This window comes from Trachypithecus francoisi, unplaced genomic scaffold (genome assembly GCF_009764315.1).
Source record: "Trachypithecus francoisi isolate TF-2019V2 unplaced genomic scaffold, Tfra_2.0 Contig01474, whole genome shotgun sequence".
NCBI classification, from domain to species: Eukaryota; Metazoa; Chordata; class Mammalia; order Primates; family Cercopithecidae; genus Trachypithecus; species Trachypithecus francoisi.
Genome location: NW_022681435.1, coordinates 9,789,033 through 9,801,535, shown reverse-complemented (window position 1 = coordinate 9,801,535; position 12,503 = coordinate 9,789,033). Strand labels below are relative to the sequence as shown.

Sequence of the window (12,503 nt, the reverse complement as noted above, 5' to 3'; positions counted from 1 at the left end):
AGTGGATTTGGTTTCCAAATAGTACAAGGTACCTTCAGGTTAGAGTCTTTGGCAGGGAGTGGCAAAAACAAATAGGAAAAGGAAGATAGTGTAACATTGTGGGAAGGCTTTGAATATCGTACTAGGAAGTTTAGACTCTATCCTGAGAGGGTGAAGGACTGTCAGTGTTTTATAAGAATATGAAGTTAATCTGATCTGTGTTTTAGGTAGAAAATTGGCATTTATAGATGAAAACATAGAATATACTCACAACTTTAAGTTGAAAAGTCAGAGAAAACTAAGAGTCACAAGAGACAGGTAGATCAGACACAAGACCAATCTAGAGAAGAAATGCAGCCTCAACAAGGTCAGTGTTGATGAAAAAGAAGAAAAGGGGATATATTCAAGAGTAATTTTCATGGTAATACCAATAAACAGTTCCATTGTGAAAAAGAAGGAAGATACAAGGATCATCTTGATGTTTCATGCTTGGGTTTTAAACAATGGACTGAAATGAGCACCAAAGACCATCTAACAAACTCAAGGAAATGAGTATTTCCTCTTAGATATGCTTAGTTTCACTCTAGGACATTCAGGTGGATTTACCAGGAGGCAATTGTGAATCAGGATGAAGTTAAGCATATAGGTAGTTGTCATCAGCAATTATTGAAGCCACGTGACTGCATGGAATTACATATAGAAGGAATTTTGAAAAAGGAGAAGAACCCTACAAATACCTGTGGTTAATAAACAGATTAAAGAATTATGACCCTGAAAGATGAAAAGTCATCTTTGTATAGAAAGGAATCCATTACAAGGTCAGTGACATGGCCTTATACTAAAGTGGTCTTTCCATCTCAAATCATGTTTCTGAAACTAATGGCTATATTTATTCTAAAAATACACTGAGCGCCTACCATATATCAAGTATTGCTCTGGGACTGTGAGGATAAAAAACAAGTCAGACATGAATCCTGTCCCAAGAAGCACAAATTTCAATAGCAAGAGAGGAGCTGAACAGATGTTACATTTGCTACCATTGAACCTGATGTTTGACAACATTTAACAGAAAAGGTCGATGATTCCACAGGCACCACAGTTTCAGAAGCTGTTTCAAGCTTATGAAAGTTCCACTTTCATGATCTAAAGCCTAGGTCATGACTACACAATATAGCCATTCTCTGAATAAGTTAGGAGCCTTAAACATGAGGTGGACATATGGGCAGGACCGACCAATGAAAATTGCAAGGAAAGTTTGTATTTAGTTTGTCTATAGTGCTATGGTGTGAACGTTTGTGATCTCCCCAAGTCCCTGTGTTGATACCTAATGCCCAACACAATATGGCCACCATCTGAATACATGTTCCCATCACCTGTTTCCTAAGGTCATGCTTTGAACGGTAGTAGATGGGAACGATAATCAGAAAAATCAATTCCTGTCTCAAAACATGCCACTTAAATTCACTCTCCATAAATGTCCCTGAAAGGCATAATAGTTCAGGTGCTGCAGGTTAGTGGTTAAATTATTTTGGTCAAGAGATTTTCTACATATTTCAAGTCATGTCAAATTTACTCATTTATATCATATTTTTAGATTCCACAATATTTGTTGAAAATTAGGTATCTGCCAGGTCTGATATTATGCACTGCAGAGCCATGCAATAGGCTATCATTGATTTATATGGTTCCTATTCACGTAAAGGTCTTTTTTGATGAAAATACAATTCAGTGGACTCTCATTGTTTATAAATTCATAAGTAAGTTCAGCATGATCCACTGATTCTCAATTTATTTTTCTTCTGTTTATAAAATTACAGATGGCTTATTATAAATATTCATATACACAAATCATTTTCCCTCATGAATTTAAATCCTACTATTTAAAAATAGTTCATCAATCTATGTATCTGTATAAGCAATTTTATGTGTAATAAATGAGCCACATTGAATCAAATCAAACATATTATAAAAGAATTCTCGCTTGCTTGCTGCTTGCTTTGCCTAGAAAACAAAGAAAGCCCTAGTTGTCCTACAATTGGTCAGAGGAAAACAATCACACTGTACAGGGATGTTGTATTTCTTTATTCTGATAAATAGAGAAAAAACTTATAAACTACACAGCATATGAAATATGATTCTGTAAATCACAACTGCCAACAGTTAAAAGATCTTTAATATTTGAAAAAACTATGTACATGTTAAGTCTTGTCAAAGAAAGGCCAAAATTTGTCAATTGAAAGCATTAATGAAATATTTTGGTTGGTCCTCAATCCCAATTCCATATTTTTTACCATCTAGATTATACATTGATTTAAAATCAAACGTATGAAGGTAAACTCTAATATCTTCATAGGTCAACAACGAAAATTTATCCTTCACACTTATTTCTAGAAAGCAGCTGGGCTTATTTCCTAGATTGTTTACAATGAAGCTAGAATATCTGCAATAACTGTAGAGTTTCAAAAAGGATCCCTAGGGCTACTTCTACGTTCTCCTTCCCAGTTGAGCACTCTCCATAATTTCCAGATGGGTCATGGGGAAGAACGATAGAAACGAGTGTGGGAAGAAAGACAATGAAATTAGAAATGGGCGAGGCACATGGTGGTGGAATGCTAAGAGCAGGGATCAGGACAATAAACCAGGTGTCGAGGAAGGGACAAGTCACCAGTGTCATCTGCTGACCAATGGTAGGAAGAAATAAACTCAAAGGAAACACCACATTTTTCCAATTAAACTCAAATCTATTGACTTGTGGTAGTTCTTTAATGTTGTGGGGACTGCTGTAATAGAAACCAAGTGGATTTTCAAGGGCAAGAAACTTTTCCACTGAATAAGATGATGTCATCCTTCCTGATGACAAATAGGAATGGGCGGTCGGCTCTAAACAGTGTGGACTCAGGGAGTTGCTTTTCTACAATATTACTTCCTGTGGCAGCAGTAGCCTCGGTGCCCTCCTCATTGACCTCTATGTAAGATTTGTGCATCAGTCTTGATATATACAGACGACCCCCTGAAGCAATCCCAGAGAGATCTGCTTTGGATTCATCAAAGATATCTTTCAGCCCTAGGAGTCTCAAATATTGTTTCATTTCATAATTCTTCTCTATCTTGAACTGAGGAAAAAATACCTCAACATACTTAGAGGTCATTCGCCTTGGATTGGTCCATTCCATTAGATTCTGAAAGGTCAGTTTGTTTTCAATCTGTAAAAATAATTCAAAGATAATTTAGAATCATATGGTTAAGTGATAGATGAAACAATAGCTACAAAGATACATAGTTTTCTATAATTTATCCCTTCCTGGATATTTGTGTTCAAGTACATGAATGGGTCCTTGGAAGTCTTGAAACAGAATATGATTAAAATGAATAGTTCAAGTAGTTTTTAACAAATCCAAAGTTTAATTTGCTCTACTAGGAGAAGGCATGATTTATTTGCACTTTAGGGCAATTCCACTCTCTGTTCACCCATGAGCAGATACAACTAAAGTGGAGCAAAAGACAGGTGAAGGAACCTGAGAATTTGAGACCATTAGAGGGAGAAAGGAGCCCAGTGGTCATTTAAATCAATGTTTCCTAGCCATCTCCTCATCATGAAAGACAGATAAAGTAATGTTTGCAGAGCTTAGTGGAGTAAACCAAAGGGACCCCATGTGGCCTGAGGCAAGGAGCCCAGAGCTCCAGCCTCAAAGATTTGGGTGATCAATATCTCCCAGTACAGTTACCCATAATGTCTGGGAGGCTTGAATTCAAATCAATTTCTTGTTCTCAACAGATGAGGCAACTGAAGTGCAGGAGGCTGTAGTTCAATATGCCTGAAGGCAAAGCAAGCAACCTTAGTTACACAGCTAGAAGAGTCCTTATCTCTCTCTCCAGCAGCATCGCTGCCTACAAACAATTCACAAAGCCAATTCACCGGCTCTTGAATACTGAGAATTGATCATAAATTCTCAATTTAGAATAAGAAGATTTTTCATAAACATTGTTTAGAAATCTTACATAAGGACATTTCTTCTCAAATTCAGGCTCAACTTCAATCTTAAACAACTTTTTACTGATATTAAATTTGACTTGTATTCTTATCAAGGACCTAAATTTATATAATCAAATTTAGTCTAATTTGAATTTTTTGTGTTAATTATCCAGTTTTGTGCTTAATCTGTAATATAATTTTACCCTGTTGGAATTTTTTTTTCATTTAGTGCACCGAGATCCAACTTCCTCATCATTATCTGGTTATGAAGGATTATGCAGGTATTTAAGATTGTATAGTATGTAGGTTTATAATAGTCAGATTCAAAAATTATTAGGTAAACTATCACAGAAAAGAAAAATTCAGACAGTAAGTGCAAGAACAAAACTATATTATTAGCTTACTTTGTCTTGGCTACTTTTTCTGTTGCAGATTATTTCAAGTTAAACTAATTGCTGTATGCTAAAATCTGATTATTATGAAGATTATCAAGTGAATAATAAATTTAATATGAGGACCAATATTTTATATGGTCATACTTTAGATTTAATAGTACCAATTTTATGACATTTCTCTTGCTTCTCATGTCAAAACAATTTAGATGAAAATGTAATGAAAGAAAGTTATTGCTAAAATTTAGTAATCTTTGTCTATGTAGAAAGTGCCATTCCAAAGCTTTAAAGTTATGTTTTTAAATCATAGTAATGTCCCTTGGATGGTACGCATGTCTATTTCTTTATATTCATTCCACTGTCCTGTTATTCCACAGCAAATATTCATTATTTTCCAAGTCAAAACAAAACAAGTACTTTTAAGTGTAGTTGTAACTTTTCAGTGTAGGTGACATACATATATGTGTGTGCACATATATACACACAAATATGCATATCTACACATATGCATCTATCAGAAAAATTGACTAAATTCTGTCAACCTCCCTTCCCTATCTCCCATGCTTGCTGTAAACATCAAATAAGATAATGTAAATGAAGCTCAGAGCACATGGCCTGGTGTGTAGTAGGTGCTAAATAAATGGCACCTATTATTCCTTTTAAATGAGAGAATAGAGAAGAGAGATGAGTCCAGGGCTCTGAGATTGCAGATCAAACTCAAAGAGCCAAGTTCAGGAGGAGGAAAAGCAGAAAAAGGACTGAAAAAAGATCAGGCTCTGAGATACAGTGGTGGTGTCTGGCTTGCATGGCCCCCACCATCTTCCCATTGCATTGTGTTGGTTCATTTCTCCTGCCACATCAGTCACAGGGCAGTCCCTAAACTCTGCTTTTCACTTGAGAGACAGCAGCATGGAGTGATGAAACTGCCTTTGCAAAATTACAACAGTAGGAAATCTGACATAGTTGACTCCATCTTGCTGCTAACCTCCAAGTTGTTGGTGGTCATTCTTTGGCATAGGCTAAGGTAACTTTGGAAGAAATTTAGTTTATAGTTTAAATGTAAAGCAAGAATCATAATAGCCCTTCCCAAAACTAAACCACCTTTGTAAAACTAATGAAAGACCGCATGGTTATGATTATGAGAGAGGCCTGAATTCCGCCACGATGTAGGCATAGTAAGCATTAACCAATCATTGTTATGGAGGCCATAAAATTTGTAACTCCACCAATGACTCTTGTAGATAATATTACTATTGTAGAACCTAAGACTGGCCTTTTGAGATGTCTTTTCAGACTTTCACATTTCTGACACTAACTCCACTTGGATTCATGACTCATGACTCAACCGATCCTGTGGCCCCCACAGAGTCCAGAGGTGAACTCAGTGCATGAGAACAGTTTTACACACGCTTGTGATTGCATCCCCACCCAATCAACAGCACTTATTCCCTAGACCCCTGCCCGCCAAACTATCCTTGAAAACTCCTAACCTCCAAACCTTCAGGGAGAGTGATTTGAGTAGTAGTGATCTCATCTCCCAGGTGGCGTGGTCGGCTTTGCATCAATTAAACTCTCTTTACTACAATGCTGTGCCCTCAGTGACTTGATTTTTCCTGTGCAGCAGGCAGGGACCCCCTCTTGTGCAATTACAGTGAGACCATACATTTTAATTCTCAAAGGCTCAGGTCTCTATCATATCATACCTGCCTAAAGATGCTCAGTCTAGCAAAATTTCAATAACACATAAAAGACTGTATTCATGACTGAACACCAAAAATACCTAAACTCATGTATTTTTAATTCCATAACTGACATTTGAGAGGGTTCTAACTTGATCAGTATTCAACTAAAATTATGCTAAACTGAGTTAAGTCAATCTCAGCAACTATAATGGTGTCTGGCTCGTACTAGGTACTCCTTAAATATCTGTCAAATAAATTAACAAGCAGGTAAGTCTGTAATATCTCAATACCCTGAAATCTTGCAGTTTATCAATGAAAACTGAATCAGCAGTATCCTAAAAGTCTTATTTCCCAGTAGTGAAAATGACAGTCGTAACTTACTTCAGAGAGGTCATTCTCAGGCAGCAGAACGTACATGTTTATGCCACCATTGTATCTGAGCTCAAGAACCTTCATTGACGGGTCCTCAATAACAGATAAATTGAACTTTCGCTCCTGGTGCATCATGGCCACTGCCTTCCCAGAGCACTGAAAGTCAAGTCACAAAAAATTATTTATAATCCCACTTCATTGTACTTATTAACCAAATACATACAAGAAATTATTGTTCAGTTGATCCTGCAGATTTTTTCCTGACAAGTTACCAACAGTGGTTGCATTGGTGCAAATCTTAGTGGTAAAGCCAAGACTTCAAGTTTGATTCCTTGAGTTTAAAATGTCCTACCTGTGTGACCTTGGGTGAGTTACTGTGCCTCTCTGTGCCTCCATTTCCTCATTTATAGAATGAGAGTGACTATAATCCCTGCTATACAGGATTGTTGTGAGGATTATGTGAATTAATATATTTAGCACTTGGAACATTGCCTTGCTCTTAGTCTTTTAACTGTAAAGTCTCTATAATAAGTAATGAAAATGTACGAAATAACATTAAAGTGAAAAATGAATGCTATAGGTTTCTTTTTCTCTTCTCAGAAGTAAAATACAGACTAGTACTAACAAAATTACACAATTTAAGACCAGGTGCTGTGGCTCATGCCTGTAATCCCAGCACTTTGGGAGGTCCGGGCCAACCACTTGAGCCTGGGAGCTCAAGACCAGCCTGAGCAACATGGCGAGACCGCATCTCCACTAAAAACCAAAAATAAAAAGAAATAGCTGGGTGTGGTGGAACATGCCTGTAGTCCCAGCTACTTGGGAGGCTGAGGTGGGAGGATCACCTGAGCCCAAGAGGTCCAGGCTAGAGTGAGCAGTGATTCCACCACTGCACTCCAGCCTGGGCAACACAGTGAGACCCTGTCTCAAAAAACAAACAACAACAACAACAACAACAAAACACAGTTTAAGCATGAGGTCTTGGAAAAATAAAAACTCCTGCAATGTATTTGATAATGTCCCTCAAATTCACCAGGGCAAAAGAAAAAAAAAAAAAAAGTAGCTCTTATCTTGAGAATATCATTGATAGATTTAGAGACACCATTGAGGTACAATAAACTTTCTCCTAGTGAGGTTATAATTTGCAAACTTGTCAATATTTCTGTAATATCCCCTTTTAAGAAAAAACATCCTACATGGGGAGGACAGATAATTCTCTGTCCTTGAACCGAAGGTCCTTCTCTCTCTGGAAAGGTTGCCTTTTTTGAGTTAGAGTCCAATCCTCAGACAGAACATACATGAAATCTATCTGCTTAGTGAGACAGGTCCGCAGAATTGAGCCTGATACACATGGGGACTGGGATGTGACAGACAGGATGTCTCACTGGGGCAGGGGAAGAATCACATATCTGGGTTATGCTGGAGAGATTATGTTACCAATTTTTAATATGATAGAACTAACATTGACATCAGAGATCCAGATTCCATAGCATGTTACGTTACAAGCTGTCTGTTACAGCTACATTACATAGGTTGTGCGGACCAGCAGGAAGAGTGTTTAAAACAATGTTATTGTATAGTAATGCTTTTTAAAATAAAAGAAAAAATAGGAGAAAAGAATAACACAGGAAATAGGAATGCAGCTTCTGTGAAGCAAGGCAGGAGCCTCAACACGATATTCCTGACTGCAAGAGCTTTGTTGTTTCTGCTGTACAAAGATTACTGTGTCCAAATTGATTTTAAAACCCAAGAATATATGTTTTATAAAGGTTGGTAGTACGATGTTTTAGACCAAAAACAGAACTAAGTGAAGAAATACATATGGCTTATACTTGCAAATGCATACCTTTACTAAACATAACTTTTCCCCTTGTAAAAGAAAACACATTCTCTACGGTGACTCAGGAAAATCATTGATGGTAAATGATTTTAAGTGCTGACCCCATGGTTAAAATAATGAAAAAAGAAAAATACACTTTTGTCATATGTTTTCTTATAGGCCTCCAATGATAATATCTTAAGATACATTCATGTCACTTCTTTCCATTTTGAATGTATTTTAAAGAATACCAATTTACAAGACACCTTTGGTAATGTTTCATAGCCTGCATGACAGGGAAAATAGAAAGTTTGCTTTGTAAAGCAACTGACCATACAATATTGGTAATGCAAAAGAAGAAACGAGCTAAAAACAGTGAATCCAGAGTTTACTATGTAACTATCACAGTCCTGCAAAGGAATACTATTGAGGAAAAATTCTAAATTAAACAGGAGATTGACAACATACCTTGGGAGATTTGAAACGGCAATTTGTGGTTTCACTCTTGGTGAAGGCTGATTGCCACTTGCCTTTGAAGTACACAGCGTTCACCAGCACCATGACAGCAGATGAGCTGATGCCACCTTCACCAATCACGTTCTTGATTTTGCCTTTTGAAAAAAAAAAAATTGAGGGGAGAAAGGTTTATTTTAATATAATTTTTAAAATGATTTAAAAGACCATTAATTGGTCTGAAGTTTTCTTTTCTTATCACATAATAACACCAATAAGAATATTAAGAATAACCTATGAGCAATTAATGTGTCCAGCACTTTCTAAGCCCTTTAGATGCAATCTTTGGTTCAATCCTCACATAATCCCTGTGAGGTAGGCACTATTATTGTTTCCATTTCCTGTTGATGAAGCTAAGGCACAAAGAGATTAAGACACACAGCAAGAAAATGATAGCAATAGGATTCCAACCCAGGAAGACAACCCCAGTGTCCCTGCTCATAGTTACCAAAGTGCCTTTACTGCATTGACTAGGCCACCTTTTGCTACTACAGTACTTCAATCCATTGAAAGGGTAATGCCCTCCTTCATTCTACAGTAACGAAATTTTTGCTAGATGCTATGCACTATTCTGCATGTTTGAATTACAAATGTGAAAGACATAGCCTGTGCCATCATTGAGCTCGCAGTCCAGCACAGAAGAGTCAACGTCCGAAGAGCAGTTGTAACCCACCAGTAACACAGAGGTCTGATCTCAGTGCACTGTGAGAGCACAGATTAAAGGCACCCAACTTTTTCTGTGGTTATCTGCTTTAGCTGAAGGACAGTGGGGAGCAGGGAGAGCTTCCATAACGCAGAGACTATTTATTCAAAGGCACAGAAGCCTGGAAGAGCAAAGTGTATTTGTCGGGGAGAATAAGTTAGCAAGATTGGAAGCAAGGGCCTGATAATGAAGAGGCTTGAATGTCTGGTAAGAATTTTGTATTATTTTGAAGGTGATGGAAAATAATTGCTCAGGATTCATTGAAAGACAAGAAAGGTCATGGTCATGATGGATCTGATTTGCCTTTCAAAAGGATGGCTCTGGTATTGTGTAGAGGATGTGGGCTTCAAGACCTGGGTAGGGTTGTTTAGAATATTGGCAACATTTTAAAGGATTTCCTCAAATAAATATTGAGTACATATGCTTATGAAAAATTAGAGTAATTATGCATAGATTTGCACGAGAAAGGAAGACAGAGAAATAAATACTCTAAATAGAAAAAGTTGTTAGCGATCTGATACCCTTATATTAAATACTAAATAGAATCTCACCTAGCTTTTAGAAAAGTAATAATTACATAGTTTCTCTTGATTTATAAGTGTTATATTTGAAACATGTAATGGCTAAACATCAAAGTAACCCACTCTGAATATAATGAGGAATGAATGAATAAAAAGAAAACTTATACACTGCATTCTTAGTCCCAGGACTAAGTGTATGCTGCTGAAAGTTTGCATTTAAAGTGCAAGATATATTTATCTCCTATTTCTGAGGCATAGCTAGGCTCAGTAAATGCAGGTACAATGATTAGAGTACAAATCAAGACCAACCCTTAGGTAATGAAGCAACTAGTAGCTTTGGAATTGGTTGATGAACAAAGCAAGGATTAATAAATTTCTTTATTTGCTTTGCACTAAACCAGAACATTAGCTGGAATTCAGTTTTTAGTTGTGACAGAGACTTACCAATAAAGAGCTGTACTTTTTCTGGAAGGTACTACCTTTGTTACATACATTATTTTGGTAATTAAAGAACATTTTAAAATGAGAGATATACTATACATCCTTGGAAAAAGCAATGTCATGAAAATATATTTCTTTGACAGTAGAATGTTATAACTTTAATAAGATTCAGTCCATAAAGGAATAATAAAGTATGAAAATCAACCCTATCTTTAAAAAATAGGTTGATTATTAAATGAAATGCTATGCTGTGGTCATTGAAAAGAATAATGTGGTCATTGAAAGTAATGTCAATAAAATAATAACTTAGTTTTTGTTCACTAACTAGGGTGAGATATTGAGGTTAATTTATCAAATTAACTCAGCTTATTATTGATTTATGAAATGGTCACAATAATATGTTTGTCCTGAAGGTTTTACCAATGAAATGAGATAATATAAAAGACTGAACTTCTGAAAAGTACAAAGCATTCAAATTATTAAAATTATTCAAAACCACATTGCAGACAAATACTAAAGCAATTTTAAGTAGCAGCAATCATTACTTTGAACTAGAAGCTCTTCCATGTATGTACAAAAGACTCCCAGCTTTTGTTCTCAGTATTAACATATAACTGACAAATCTTGTAGAAAAATAGGGTATTTCTTTTTTTTTTTTTTTTTTGAGACAGAGTCTCGCTCTGTCGCCCAGGCTGGAGTGCTGTGGCCAGATCTCAGCTCACTGCAAGCTCCACCTCCCGGGTTCACACCATTCTCCTGCCTCAGCCTCCCGAGTAGCTGGGATTACAGGCACCTGCCACCTCGCCCAGCTAGTTTTTTGTATTTTTTAGTAGAGACGGGGTTTCATCGTTTTAGCCAGGATGGTCTCGATCTCCTGACCTCGTGATCCGCCCGTCTCAGCCTCCCAAAGTGCTGGGATTACAGGCTTGAGCCACCCCGCCCGGCCAAAAAAAATAGGATATTTCAATACTCACCATGTGTTTCACTTTCAACCCACTTATTAATTTTATGTCTAGTGTCTTCTAAATGATTTGTAAAGTCAACTCGCTCCACTTTGGCATCGTATAATTTTTCAGCACACTCAATGTAGTCCTGCAAAGAAGAATACAGGTCTTGTATTTACAAATCATCACCAACTAAGTATATAAGAAATGTATTTTTGAACTTTTTATTTTCACTGCTTTATTCAAAGGTTCAACTCTGCCTCAAAGATAAGTATGTACATATAGGAATATATGGTAATTGGGCTGGAAGGGGATCTGGTGAATTTGAAGTTGAATTTGTACAGCAAATACTCTGTTTAAACTTAAGTTTATCTGAAATGGATTTGAGGAGGCTAATAGAGAACAGATAATATCCACACTTTTACCACTGCTTTCTCATATTAAATAACTCAATAGCCTCCTAACTAGTCTCCTTTGCCTGTGTCATCCCTTCCTGCTGCAAATTTTTCAAGGCTACATTATTGCACTCAAGACAAAGCCCAAGCCCTTGAACCTTGCCGACAAGGCTCTGCTGATGCCCACCCTGGTTACGTCACAGCCACTTTCTCCTTACTCTGCTCTCCCACCATACCACATTCCTGACAGTTTCTCAAAAATGCCATGTGTCATCTCTCACTAGAGGTGTTTGAACAACGTTCCTTCTGCCCGAAATGGCCCATATACCTCATAATTATGTCTTACCCATTTTCTAGTTCCAAGTATGGCTGTCTCTCCTTGACAGTTATTTTCTCTAGGTTCCACGTACATTTTCTTTTTTTTTTTTTTTTTTTTTGAGATAATGTCTCACTCTTGTCCCCTTGCAGGCTGAAGTACAATGGCACAATCTCGGCTCACTGCAACCTCTGCCTCCTGGGTTCAAGCAATTCTCCTGCCTCAGCTTCCCAAGTAGCTGGGATTATAGGTGCCTGCCACCATATCCGGCTGATTTTTGTATTTTTAGAGATGGGGTTTCACCATGTTGGTCAAGCTGGTTTTGAATTCCTGACCTCAGGTGATCTGCCCGCCTCAGCCTCCCGAAGTGCTGGGATTATAGGCATGAGCTACCGTGCCCAGTCCCACCTACATTTTCTAACAGTCTGTTTACCTTGATTTTTTTCTTAACAG

At 37.2% G+C, this 12,503-nt stretch overlaps 1 protein-coding gene across 2 annotated transcripts in view; it reads right to left on the bottom strand.

The window, feature by feature from the left end:
- Nucleotides 1–2,046: 2,046 nt before the first annotated feature.
- The window catches only part of SERPINB7 (serpin family B member 7), a 56,615-nt gene continuing 46,158 nt past the window's right edge, over nt 2,047–12,503 (bottom strand). For both annotated transcript variants that reach the window (XM_033175091.1, XM_033175083.1), the window contains exons 5-8: nt 11,370–11,487; nt 8,686–8,828; nt 6,408–6,554; nt 2,047–3,182 (exon numbers count right to left, since the gene is read on the bottom strand). In XM_033175091.1, the coding sequence (XP_033030982.1) occupies nt 2,784–3,182; nt 6,408–6,554; nt 8,686–8,828; nt 11,370–11,487 (807 nt within the window). In that variant the 3' untranslated portion in view covers nt 2,047–2,783. The remainder of the gene's footprint in view (nt 3,183–6,407; nt 6,555–8,685; nt 8,829–11,369; nt 11,488–12,503) is intronic.